Raw genomic sequence first — 13,896 nt, 5'->3', positions numbered from 1 at the left:
GCATTGACACATATCTCCTCCTTCTCTATGGGGGCTTCAGTGATGGTCACAATGTTCCTTCTGTTTCCAACTTATGCAAATGTGCACCACCTTTCTCTTTCACCCTGACTTCTAATGTCGATTATTTGCACAGCTTTTAACTACAGTTTACATGCCTTTATGAATACGTAGTGTTTGTTTATTTGTTTTGTTTATGGTCATTTAGCTCATGGTGAACTTCAGAAGCGCTGAGGTGTGTCACGTGCCACAACCGTAACCTTGCTACAACGGAAATAATAATAATAACAACTATATTACAATGATATAAATTTAAGCGCAACAATGTATAAGAACACATTATAAACTACTTGTAGGTTGAAGTTTAACGTTTATAAGAAGAACTTACTTCACTTTGAGAGCCCGGTGGTATTCCAACAAGACAGAATGCAACTCCATTCATGACATTTATCGGAGGCTGAACGGCTGAGCACAGACTTCGGCAAAGAATTAAAATTACAATAAATTCCCGCTTAGCAGAAATACAAGACACGTACAAAAATATTTTGCGTCATCATCCTTTTTCCATGTCTGTCGACTTACAGTTATCATAAATATAAACACGCACCAGCCCTAATGAACTCCACAGCAACAAACATCCCGCCCTCTACATCGCGCATGCATGGGAGGGGGCGGGGTCATCCAAAGATGACAGATGATTTCAGCCAATCAGCAATCAGCACTACATGCTGACGTATGAAAGGGCGTGGTTTGTGCAAGCCGCAGGGGCCCTGGCCAGGTGCAAGTGCTCATGAGCACATTCACTGTACACTCCACGGAACAAGGCTATTTATGCACTGAACACTTCCCAAAATAGCACCGATGAGGAGGGAAAAAAAGAAGCAGTGATTCCCAAATGCGCAAAAGCTGTGCAAAAAAGAGAGCAAAACAAAAATGACACATGGAGGATGCACTAAACGTGTACTAAGAAAGCAGACGATGCTTATGGTTTTGTCAATACAGTCCATATACTGTGTATATATATATATATATATATATATATATATATATATATAATCTGGAATGTTGTATGCAGTTTATCTTTAAACCTATATCTTTAAAAGCTAAGAACAATCCAGTTATGTACCTTGAATGTTTGTTTGGATGGTACACTACAGGATGCCCCTAAAGACGCCATACACAGGGGAAATAAAACTTTTTATCAAGTCTTTCAAAAACTTTATAAAAAAGTTTAAACTATGGATTTTTTTCAGACAGCTTTTAAGAATGCCTTTGACAAAAGAACAGCATAATGGAGACTATTGTGTATGAGGGAAAAAATACAGCATTTGAAGTGCAGTTACATTCAGAACAGCAGAGGTGTTAAGGCAAGTTCACCAAGAGTGAGTAAGAGAGAGGGAAAAGTCTGTTTTCTAAGTAATTCTACATTTTGTAAAAAGAAAAAAAAAATAACGAGTTAATTTGTTTGGTACTTTTGGGATAACCTGTATATCCATATTCCCCAGTGACAGATATACAGTATATTAAAGACACAAAATATAAAGCTAACACCGCATGGCTAATAAGTGTTCAGTTCAGTACCCTTTTTCCTGGGAGTGTGGAAAAGTATGAACTCCTAATTTAGCACTTTTAAAAGACAATAAAGAAGAAATTGAAAAACAAACAGCTACATGCACATTAAATGCGAATTTTAAACTACAAAAAAGAAGCACCAAGCAAACCAGTAATCTGTTTTACTTGAACTTGGACATAAAAAAAGGCCCAAAAGAACTTTAAGATTTAAATCTACAGTATGTGCATTGACTCTAAATATCCATTTCAGTGGCCTTTCAATCAGGCACAATTTACCAGTTCAGACTTGAGCTCAGCAAAACAGCAGGTGGGCATCATGCACAAATGAATAATACAGTGCCCATGACCTGCTGATTAACCCCGGAGATGTACACACACATGCCTTTTATACAGAATGCTGGCTCTTTTATACACAAGCACTGCCTAGTGCACAATCACACAAATGCCCCAAAGACAGAAAGACACATTCCATTAAACTTCTATGGACTCCAAAGAACCGGGCAAAAAAACATAAAATGTCTCTTCTGTTTCTTCACTACTTTCACTTGGGAAAATCTTTTTTATATTCCTTGTAATTATATATTTAAAAAATATATATATATGTAATTTAAAAAGATACTTTGCTTAGACCTTTTGTCAGTTGAATGTTAAGGATAAATGTATAATAATAATAATAATAATAATAATAATAATAATAATAATAATAATAATAAATCCTTTATTACAATCTATACCAAATTACATACACCATAAAATGTATGTGTTCAATCAGAGAAACACTGCACATTAAAATAAATAGGTCAATAAATAAATAATAAGTAAGGTTAAGTGCAGAAATAAACTGTGTGACTGGGTGTCAGCCACTTCCTTTCTTTTGACCACAGCATCATCATCATGGCCTGAGGCTGGAAGATAGTGCTCAGTGAAGCAAGACACAAGAAACTATTTTGAAGCTGACATTAGATGACATCCTCCCAAGGATAAAGGCCACACATAGTAATCTATTACATAAATACCGCTGCATGCAATGACATTGGGAGTAGGAGGGGGTGTTAAAGCATAAATGCTTACTAGGATTCAGTCAGATGCAGACAGATGTGTGCATTGCTGATGATTTTACAAACTCACTCACACATGCAGTACATTCGTTATTTAAAAAAATGTCATGAATAAACAACATAAGAGATGAGTTATAAAAATGCCCTTAGTTTCTGTACCAGATAAAATGGGTTAAGAAGCCTGTTTTGTGCCAGTAATATTAACCAGAAAAATTCAGGAGTGAATATAGTTTAAAGGAGAAAAGTCTTTATCTCAAATGTATCTAAATCAATGTATTGACTAATAATCTGTTAAAATGTAATTAAATAAATTATATGAATGGAATAAAAATACTTGAGATACTGATACTGAAGTTCAGCAAAAGGTTTTGAAAGCTGAAGGATGATATATGTTTAAATTAAAGTAGTTAAAGTATTTAATCTATTTGGATGGTAGACTTAAATGTGATTAAGTAATGTTTGTAATGCTGGAGTCCCAGCTTAAAGTTTAAAGTTTACTTTTAAACTTTACACCGTTTTTGTCTTATGTGTCCTCATGTGAAATACTATAGCCAGAGCCCCAGTCAAAAGAACACTACAAACTGTATTAAGCTCCATAACTGCATGAACAGGCCCTCTTAAAACCTGTAAGAATTATCCTAACATCTTTTCATCCCACAAGGGTGGGTTTTGTCTAGACAGAGTTCGAAAGTGATGAGTGGGGGAAGAGGGATGATGAAGCAGAGCAGTGAAGGAAGGAAAGAAGAGTGAGTGAAGGGTGGAGTGAGGGAGGGTTTTAGGAATGACAGATGCCACAATAAAAAAAAAAAAGTTGGCCTTGTGCATCTTCTACTTATCAATATTGTGTCTATTTTACTATGATAAATTAGGTTTGTATTATTAAGATTAACATCATCATGCAAAAAAATAGTATTATTTAATAATAGTATTTATTTTTGTTCAACTTAAATTTTTTAGTTGAGTAGAAATTTGTTCCTTAATTTAAATATGGCGATGCATGAATTTTCTTTTTTTAGTGCACAGAGCCTACTCCCATCTCTAGCACATGTTACCATGTAACAAATTTTTTTTTAGTTAAGGACAATTTTACAGCGTATAATTATTATTTTTAACATGAGATGAGTGATTTATTTTGCTGATTCTTAGAGAAAAAAAGGCATACCATTATTAGGCATTACAGGCATTTTCATTTTCATTGCCTTATTGCAAAATCATAAATACTTGTTTTCTTAACACTTCTCCAACTTGTAAAAAAGATCCTTTTCCCACTCTATAAAAGATTTAAAGATGCATTATGTATTTTTATTTATCAAGATTAGGTTTCTAACATGGGTTGGTATTGTATTTGACGTGTACTTTGCTCCAGGATATGATTTTGCTAAGGCCAGGGCTGAATTTATTTAATTTTTAAATTTTTTTTACGTCATGCTTAATATAATTTCCATGTCATTTATACAAGAAAGGATAATTACACATTTAACTGGATGCAGGCATTTGATTTTTAAACAAAGGAAACAGACTTGCCAAATAACATTAAATTGTAGATGGATTTTATGCGTGATTAAATCATGTACAAGTGAGCAAATCTAATAGCGAAAGATGGTGTTGTTCTTGCTGTTATTGTTGTTTTTCTGTTGTTGTTGTTGTTGCTGTGCAAGATAAGAGAAACATCTGCCCTGTTCAGGACACTGAGCGGGGGAGGGGGGGGGGCATCCATCTGCCTGTTAACAGAGAGCCAGGGAGATGCTCCTAAATATATAATCACTATTTCTGTCAGCATGCCAGTAATGTAGACGCACTTTCACATTCTGACCACAAGAAGGCGCCAGAAAACACACCTTTCTTAAGTGCAACTCTGCTCACTTTAATACATCAGTGTATTGTTGACTACAATCACATGCAAACTGTAGGTGTGTTTAAAATAGAGCAATAAAACAGATGTTAAATTCCTATTTTCTACCCTAACGTTACAAAACTACTAGTCGGTTGTGTAGGTGTGCAGTGCGTGGTCGAGTGTGTTTTAGCCAATCCCAAGCCCAGTCAACATGTGAGTTAGCTCTCATTTCCCTTGCAGAGAGAGAAGAAGGAATTGGGCTGGGATCATACAACCACAGACTCTCTCAGATTGCTCATACTACCCTCTTATTACACGCCACTGAGAACCGTACACTCTGACACACCTTGTTGACTTCGATTAATTCTAAAACTAAATATTGTTTTTAAGTCAGGAGTTTTGTAAGAAGTTAACTGAAGCTAGCTTTTTTTGAACCCTAAAAAAATGCACACATGCAAAAAAAAGCTACACCCTAAAACACAGGGTTTGGATAATCTTAATAAAAAAAAATTATCTCAATGAGATTCATTTCTTTTTCTTTTTCAAATAGGATACATGCTGATACATGTCAATGATGATTAAAAAAAGGAAGCATATGGAAGCATTGTTGATGTGTGTTATCAGAGAGACTTTAGACTTCAGAGTGTGTATTTGGGTTTTCGGATATGTCAGGTGGAAAAAAGTTATCATTACTATGGGTAATTTTTACCACTACCAGAATGTGTGAACTCTCAAAATGAGCATATTATTAATATTATTTAGTCATAGAAACAACTAAAAACAATATTAAAAACATGTGACCATGTGTATCTGTGCTATTTCTTTGCCTATGTGACCATGCTCAGTCATGTTTGGGTGGTCAGTTAAAATAAACTCAAATTCAGTTCATTATATTTCCGATTGTGTGCTGAAAAAAAAAGAATATGTCACACTATACTACACAATCAGGAGCCCTATATATATGTTCATTAAAAAAAAACAGCTAAATATATAATAGCTTATATATTTAGAGCTTCAAGGGCTACATTCCTGGTTAAATAACGGTGTCCTACGGTAAAACAGCTGTATCCTAAAGAGGGAAAAGAAGCTTTTTAAAATAACCAGCAATTTTGTAAAATAATCTGCCTTTATTCTTCCGATTGGTTGCTGGTTGTTCATTTGTTTGTTGTTTTTAAGGAAGTGTGGTGGCATAGTTTTGTCAAATCTTTTTAAAAAATAAATAATAATCCTTCAAGGAATTAAAAATCACTGACTGTACCTTTAATGGACAATCCATATAAACAGTAACAGGTTATGCATTGTTGTTTGATCAAAACATCTTTGGGCTCTGATAATCTCTTCCACAGGTCCATGTCTACTTGGAGATACGATCCAGTAAATCCTCAGCCTGCCATGATATGCCAGCTATAATTTTTGGGGGAAATGTGCAGCATGCACCTTCTACTTCTGCTAATCTCCTCCTACACAAGGGGAGAACATTGAGGCCAAGGAATGCATAACACTCTTATCTGTGCCATGGCATCATAATTGAGTTATAACTTTTAAAATGAACGGTAATAATTTAAAGCAATATAGCAGAAGAGTATGGGTGCATTTTGTGAGTTGTGTAAACATATCAGTGTAAGAGCGCCCGAACATTCCTGTTAACCCCCACAGACCCGTAGTTATAGTTACGCAACACCTTTAATCCTGCATCCGTAACTACGCTGCCCATATCTCATACCTATCATATCTACACCATATAGTCTACATTAGATCTAAACAAATGGAACACATGGAAGATCACATTAACACAACTGCAGCTTGGCCCGCCTTCTCTCTCCACTGTGTCTGGAAAAAGGGTATATATAAAAAAAAGACACACAATATACTGTACCATGTTCATATCCTGGAAACAGCTTGCTTTGTTTTCCCAGAGACTCTGATTATTTGGAAGAGCGAGAGCCTAACGCCTACCCAACTCGTTTTCTTGTTTTGTCATTCCAAGGAATCAAACACTTTCGTCCACACTAATATGTTATTTCCTGCTATTCATAACAAATCTTTCTCTTCATAAGCCTTACTATATAGATACACTAGACATTATGCACTTTAAATAACGAGACATCCCAGTATTGTGCTTTTTTCTTTCTTTTTTTTTATTCAGATTTAGCAGGAATAAACATTGATTGTGATAAAAGTTTTCATAGTTAATTGCTATATTTGGGATTCCTGATCGCTCACTTACACTTAATTCTACACAAATGGATATCATAGCTTTTACATCCTTATTAGTATTGCCTGATTAAATGTATACCTGTTACTGTTATATTTATGTAATATGTTTGGTGGTTGTGTTGAGCCGTGTGGGACGGAAGGGGGGGGGGGGGTGTTCTTTGTTTTTTGAGTGTTTTTGTTTAGTTTTTTTTTTTATAATATATAAATATATTTATTTAGAAAAATGAAGAAAGGTAAATTGTAAGTCTGTAACTGCAAGTACTGTATTGTTTTCCTTTTTTCAATAAAAATATTTGCAAAAAAAAAAAAAGTTTTCATAGTTCCACAAGCTTACCCAAAGTTTTACTTTTGTAGACCCAGATGCACTCTAAAAACTGGACACACTGCAGAGACCCTGGATTAGACCCCTGAGTTGAATTCCATTTAGTCATTAGAGTAGAGTTAATACATCGCTGTTTGTTTGACGGACCAACCACTTTCAGGATAAGAATAAAAGACAACCAAATACAACATTCCTTAGGATATAAATACACAGAAGCACCTCACACTCAAAACCCATAGATACCAAGGCCAAGAGGAAAGTACCATGAGTTGATCACTTCCTAAAAAAAATAAAAAATAAAAAACTTTAGGAACTGGCTCAGCAATGCACACTGAATTAACTTAGACTTCAACACATTTCAATAACAGTCTGACTCTATTGTGCTGCACGCATAAGAGCATCACTATTTATTCTTTTATTCTAGTGTATGTGTCTGAAAGCGAGACAGAGAAAGTTAAGAAATATATAGAGACAGCTGTGCTAAAAAATCATACCCAGTATTTCCCAGCTCTGACTTGTGATTTGTTGATCTGTCAATCACACAATGCAGTGTGTAGGCTCAAGCAGTGGTAAATAGCTATTATGTATCAATTAGGGTAAAGCAACTGAAACTATAAGGAACTGGAACAGAGGAACAACCTCATTTTCGTTTCAGAGTCCAGCCTGCAGCCTATACACAGCGATCATTACTGCGAATAAACAAACAGAGGTCACGCTACTTTGCAAGGCACTTTGTATGGAGGTAGAAAGCTTCTATTTCTAACCCTATTCAGGAATCTGAAACAGAGCTACTGAGATGCATATGAAGCAAGTCTGCATTGTTTTTCAGACTTGGAAACAAAGTCTGGTGTCTGTGGTTTGAGTGACAAAAGTGTGGTTTTGGAAAGCAGCACAGAAGCTCTTTTAACTCGGTGTAATGATGTGTTCTGCCTATGGGAAAAAGAGCAGGGAAGGAAAGCAGAGAGAATGAGGGTGCGCCTACTATCTCAATGACGGTGAGAACTCAGAGACGGGAGGTCCGATGTCTGTGTCGAGCTACACCCACACATATTTTACTGCAGTATATGAAGAAAGGGGCCCATTGCTCTAGTCATGTTCAAGATGATTTATAGTAAGAAGAGAGACAGAAAGAAAGATGCAATTTATGATAAGAGACAAATCATGAGAGAGAGAGAGAGAAATAGAGAGAGAGAAAATTGGCACAACAGTAGATCTGAGAGACAGGAAGAGCTAGATTAGACCCTTAGGGCAAAGAGGGCCAAACTACACACCACGACTCAGCCTTCATCTCTCGTATACATGTATACATAAATGCACTTACAAACTCACTGCTCACATAATTGCCCTGTTTCTGCACTTACTTAGATGCATTGTGAGTGATGTCTTTTTTTTTTTCCACTTTATTTTTTCCATGTCTTCTCATTCAACTTACCTTAACTTGACTGACACGTTTTTGACCTCTTTGCTCCTAAATTTTGTCAGACCATATAGAAGGTCACAGATATCTCATGGAATGAAAAAAACTGTCTAATGTAAAAAAAATTCATAAATTAATAACACGAAATAAAAATATCATGTCCGCCATTGGGTCCTCAAGACACTTACCCAAAAGTCTAATTACTCTCACACCTAAAAACATCGACCTCATTTAATAGCATTTGCAAATCTACCCTTTACACTGATGACAATCTCTTCAGGAATTCAGCAGTTCCCAGTGCCATAAACACTGTTCACACCACATGCTAACAACAGGAACACAAAAAGAGGTGGGACCACGCTCTCAGCGAGCCAAGTTTCCCCAAAGCATCCTTGACCGCAGCACTAATGAAGTTACAACAATCACTTTTTATTTCCTCCGCATTCACGGGCACTGAGGAAGTTCCTGTCCTGTAGGCGCCGGCATGGTTTTACCTTAGAAAGTCTCAAGTTACCGTAACTGTATTGAATCATAATGTCCATGCTATTTTATCACACGTGAGACACGTTCATTTTAGTAGGAAATGAGATTGCTGGGAAATACATACGGCTATAACAGACACACCTATATGGTGCAAAAGTCTTGACCCACCCCTCATTTCTCATTTATATAAAAAAAGTTCATGTACATCAAATTAAAGAAATTGGAACAAATGTTTTTTCAACAGGCTGCAAAGTGTGAAATGACACAATAAAAAAAAATTGGTTGCATATGTAATAAACTTAGCAGCAACCTCATTTCCCCGCTCGTCTGTTCCAAACACTCAGTGTTCATCATTGAATCAATGACTAATCATCGGTCAACATCTGCACCTGTTTTTAACTGGTTTATGACTTAGATTTTTATTTTTCCATAGGTCACTGAGTGGCTTAACAAACCAAAAACATTACTCTGAAACCCATCATGTACAGGGATTGGACTAAAAATAAGAGCCAAAACATCCCAAAAATGAGAGCCACTAACCTTATTAAGGAAGCCTGGCAGCCTATTTTTTAAGACGAGATAAAAAAATATAAGAACGTCTGTCTCTTTGGAAGTAAGATATGAAGAAATGAGGGGTGCCTCAAGACTTTTTGACAGTACTGTATATTTATATGCACACACACACAAATGTGTATAGTACAATTCCAATCAGATGCTTGCTTGGCACACGTGGAAATCATTCTTGTTCCAAAACATCTCAATAAATGCAAATATTGTTAATTTGGTCTTCTTTAAACTTAAGAACTTTACACAGCAAGTACACATAATAAAAAAAAAAAAAACACAGTTTTTGATTATGTAGTAATTCTCTCTCATTTTCCTAGGCTGCCTCTGTACCTCGCTCACAGCTAAACACACTGTTGCTCCAGTGACAGCCAGCAGGGATAACACAGTACACCTCTGGAGGACACGGCTCGTAAAGGTGCACCTTCAGTGGGATGTATAGCTTTACATATTTATAATGTGTGTGCAAGTGTGTACGTGCAAATGTGTATATCTGCAAGTAACCTCCAACCTCTTCTGGCAAACATCCTTACCTGGGCCATGTCTTCAGTGAGCTTGCTGAAGCTTTCTAGATGCTGGCATTGCAATGATCCTTGGCTGTTTTCTTCATACACATGCTCCAGATTAGGACACGAGCTCTCATGTTGCTGCACCTTTCCAAAAACACCAAGTGTCCCTGTCACTGTTTGTGAGTCTGTCCTTCTGGCTTCCTCCAGCAGGCAAAGTCAACGATATCAGGAGCGATGTCAGGAGACCTTCCCTTGTCCTCCCCCTCTGATGTCTCTCCTCTATCACTTGTTCATTCAGAAAAAAAAAAGAAAAAGAAAAGGTGATCCTCCTTCCCTTCTTTAAGGTCACAAGGAAGCGTAAACAACCGTGCTGCTCTTTCACACACTCCTCTTACTCATTTGCTTGCTCACTCTCACTAAGCTGGTTTCATCTCTGTGCTTCAGCTCAATGCTCCTTTCCCTCCCTTACTTCCCCTCCTCCCCACCCATAGCACCCCTCCCCCTTCCTCCCTCCGTTCCTCTGATGGTACAGTACACACACACAGACACACACACAGCTTTACCATCCTGAGAGAGGGGGATAGGGGAAGGGGGGGGGGGGTTGTGAGGCTGTGTCATGTGACCCAATAGCAGTGAATGTATTGGATCGTTCAGCAGTTGGCACGCCCATTCCTCCATAGATGGCGAAAGCGGTCACCGTTGACAACCACTACTACTGATCCTGTTGGTGTTATGGAGCCATATGGCTCCTAGTTGTGTTTCCAGCCCATCCTGTAATTAAAGCCTGAGGGAGCATGGGTAATGCAGTTTTCAGAATATCTCTGGAATGGCCATTTTGGTTTGCCAAAGGAAAACAAATAGTAATTAAAAGAACCAGAAATGTACTGACTGCATCTACTTGCACTTGTACATTCTCCATCTCACACATACACTGTGAGGTGCTCAGGACATCCTCTGGCGTTTCCTTCAAGCTCTATGACGGGAAACTCCCAGTCCTCAACAACAGGAAGCTCGCTCCTGCTGTGGCCTCATATTTCCCTTCACCACATCTCTCTGCTTCAAGAAAGCATTAAATTGGCAGAGCAACACCTCTTTTACTCTAACCCATAGATCATGTTCATATCAAGGCTCATTCATGTACAGAGCACTTACTAGTTATTTCATACACTGAACGCAGAATTAGGTTAGCGCTGTGATCATCCTGGTCATGTTACTAAATGAAGAAAATGGAGCAGATATGGGTGTAATGACATCTCTGTGCTCCCATACCCAGATGATTAGTTCTGCTGCCACACAGACAAAAAGAATTGATAAGATGGTGACATCTACTGGTCACTGAGGATGCTCGCAACAGGGTTGCCAGATTGGGCAGGTCATAGCTGTTTGAGCTGTTATAAAAGACTTATACTGTGCTTCAGGATTATGTAATTAGGGGAATATATAGACAGTTGGCTAGGGATATCAACCCAATCTGGCAACTGTGACAGAAAATTTTCATAATCTCATTGTAACAAGCATTTTATTATAATTTTTTTTATTTTTACAGTTTTTTTTACATATATTACATTTTTGACAGTTATAATTATAAAATAAGTAACATTGAATCTTTCCACTATTTTTGTAGAATGACCAACATACATAATCAGTCTTGCTTTGTGTTGCTCTTGTTTTCATTTCTGATTATTAAATACACAAATCTGCCATAATATCCTCAAGTGAGTAACATTATCAATTATACACCAGTAAACTTGTGATAGGAATCATGGGGATCCAAAACTTATTTATCCTTGTGATGATCAAAGGCTAGCCCATCTGGTCAATTTCAAGTCACACGGATGATGATGATGATGAGGAGGAGGAGGAGGAGCATGAGGAGAAGGAGGAGGAGGACGAACAAAAGGAAAACAATTGTCACATATCTGATAACTTCTTACAGTAGAGTACAAAGGTTTAAGTCACCCTACATTCTTCATATTAAATAACATTTAATTATGTAGATTAAAGAAAATGAAACAAATGTTTTACTGCAAAAGAAAATTTGTATATTGGCACATTGGTATACTGGTACACTATGTCTGCCATGGCAGAGAATACCGTAGCACAGATTTATTCTTCTATAAATCGACGGCTCCCAAACCTAATTCTGGAACTGTCCACCTTCACCACACATTTTTTCAAGGTTGTTTGATGTTAAAGTTTGATGTTCTGTTTAAAGCCATACAATTCAAATGAAAAGTCAAAAGGTCTATAAGCTATAAGAACTCAATAATAAATATAATAATTTTGACAGTGGGTATGATTTTCACCATTTTAACTAAATTAAATTTCACCTGGGGTTCCCTGGCCTGACTGAAAACCACTCGTATAAAGTCAATAGTCTAGACCAGAGATTAAAATATTGTATTGGTGGAGTATCATCCTTCAGAATACAATGTTTGAACCACTGCGTGCACATGGTCCTCCAGAACGATTCAGTAGTCCTTAGCAGTAACGCTACATTGTAACAAGCATTGGGCCTAGGGAATGCCATAATATTGCAGCCCAAACCATCACTAATCCACCTCCATGCTTCACTCTGGGCATGGAACAGTCTAGGTGGTACGCTTCTTTCTACACCCCGTAACTTTCCTGGATGTGGGAAAGACAGTAAAGGTGGACTCATCAAAGAACAATACAATCTTTCACATTGTCCACAGCCCAAGATTTCCGTGCTGGCACGATTAAAAACAACGTTTGGCATTGCCACGAGTGACCAAAGGTTAGCTTGGCCATTTACATTGACCCTGTGGAGCTCCCGACGAACAGTTTTGGTGGAAACAGGAGAGTTGAGGTGCACATTTAATTGTGCAGTGAGTTGGGCAGCTGTGGTTTTATGTTTTTTGAATACAATCTGGGTTGGCACCCGGACATTCCCTTCAGACAGCTTCCTCTTGCGTCCACAGTTCCTTCTGTTGGATGTGGTTTGTCCTTCTTAGTGGTATGCTGACATTACCCTGGAAACTGTGGCTCTTGATACATCACAAAATCGTGGTCACAGATGCGCCAGCGAGACGCGCACCAACAATTTGTCCTCTTTTGAACTCTGATACTGTATGTCACCCATAATGTTATGTGCATTGCAATTTTTTTAAGCAAAACTGTGCTATTACTCTGCTACTTAAACCTTCACAGTCTGCTCTTACTGGTGGATTGTGCAACCAATTAAAATTTTGACCAGCCTTGTCAAATTTAGCCATGAAACCTTCAACACTAAATTGGCCAGTGTTTCATTTTTATCGTCCAACCTATCTATCTATCTATCTATCTATCTATCTATCTATCTATCTATCTATCTATCTATCTATCCACATACATATATACATGGAGTCAAGGCATGACTTCAGAAGACCTCTGAAGGTGTGCTGTAATATTCGGCACCAGGGCAGGGCATTAACAGCTGATTCTTTAAGTGCTATAAGTTGCAAGGTGGGGCTTCCATGGATCAGACTTGTTAAGCACACCCAATGAATTCGCAATGAAATCGAGATCCGGGAAATTTTGGGGCCTTGCCTGCTAATGCAAAAAAAGATATCCGAACACCCAGACTGTCATGTGCCGGGTGTTCTAATATTTGTCCATAATAGCCAGTGTTCTTAGCAATGTGTGCATGATACAGTACGTTGGCTTATCTGTGGGACTGGACCAGATGGGCTAGCCTTTGGTCCCCATAAGCATAAATAAGTTTTGGATGCCCATGATTCCTGTCAATTTTACTGGTAAATAATTGATAATGTTACTCACTTGAGGATATTATGGCAGATTTGTGTATTTAATAATCAGAAATAGAAACAAGAGCAACACAAAGCGAAACTGATTATGTATGTTGGTCATTCTACAAAAATAGTGGAAAGTGCTGTGAAAAGATTTGATGTTAGTCATTTTCT

General features: G+C 37.5%; 1 protein-coding gene across 6 annotated transcripts in view; it reads right to left on the bottom strand.

Moving 5' to 3' along the window:
- arhgap23b (Rho GTPase activating protein 23b) overlaps positions 1 to 10,417 on the bottom strand; it is a 37,973-nt gene extending 27,556 nt beyond the window's left edge. For 5 of the 6 annotated variants that reach the window (XM_053511274.1, XM_053511276.1, XM_053511278.1 and 2 more), the window contains exon 1: positions 386 to 612. In XM_053511274.1, the coding sequence (XP_053367249.1) occupies positions 386 to 439 (54 nt within the window). In that variant the 5' untranslated portion in view covers positions 440 to 612. Of the gene's footprint in view, positions 1 to 385; positions 613 to 9,997 lie in introns of those variants that run through there. The other variant, XM_053511277.1, reaches the window with a different exon arrangement.
- Between the last annotated feature and the right edge of the window lie 3,479 nt (positions 10,418 to 13,896).

The sequence above is a fragment of the Clarias gariepinus genome, chromosome 14 (assembly GCF_024256425.1).
Source record: "Clarias gariepinus isolate MV-2021 ecotype Netherlands chromosome 14, CGAR_prim_01v2, whole genome shotgun sequence".
NCBI classification, from domain to species: Eukaryota; Metazoa; Chordata; class Actinopteri; order Siluriformes; family Clariidae; genus Clarias; species Clarias gariepinus.
Note: the sequence above shows the minus strand (reverse complement) of the source record. Positions and strands in the feature narration are given on the sequence as shown.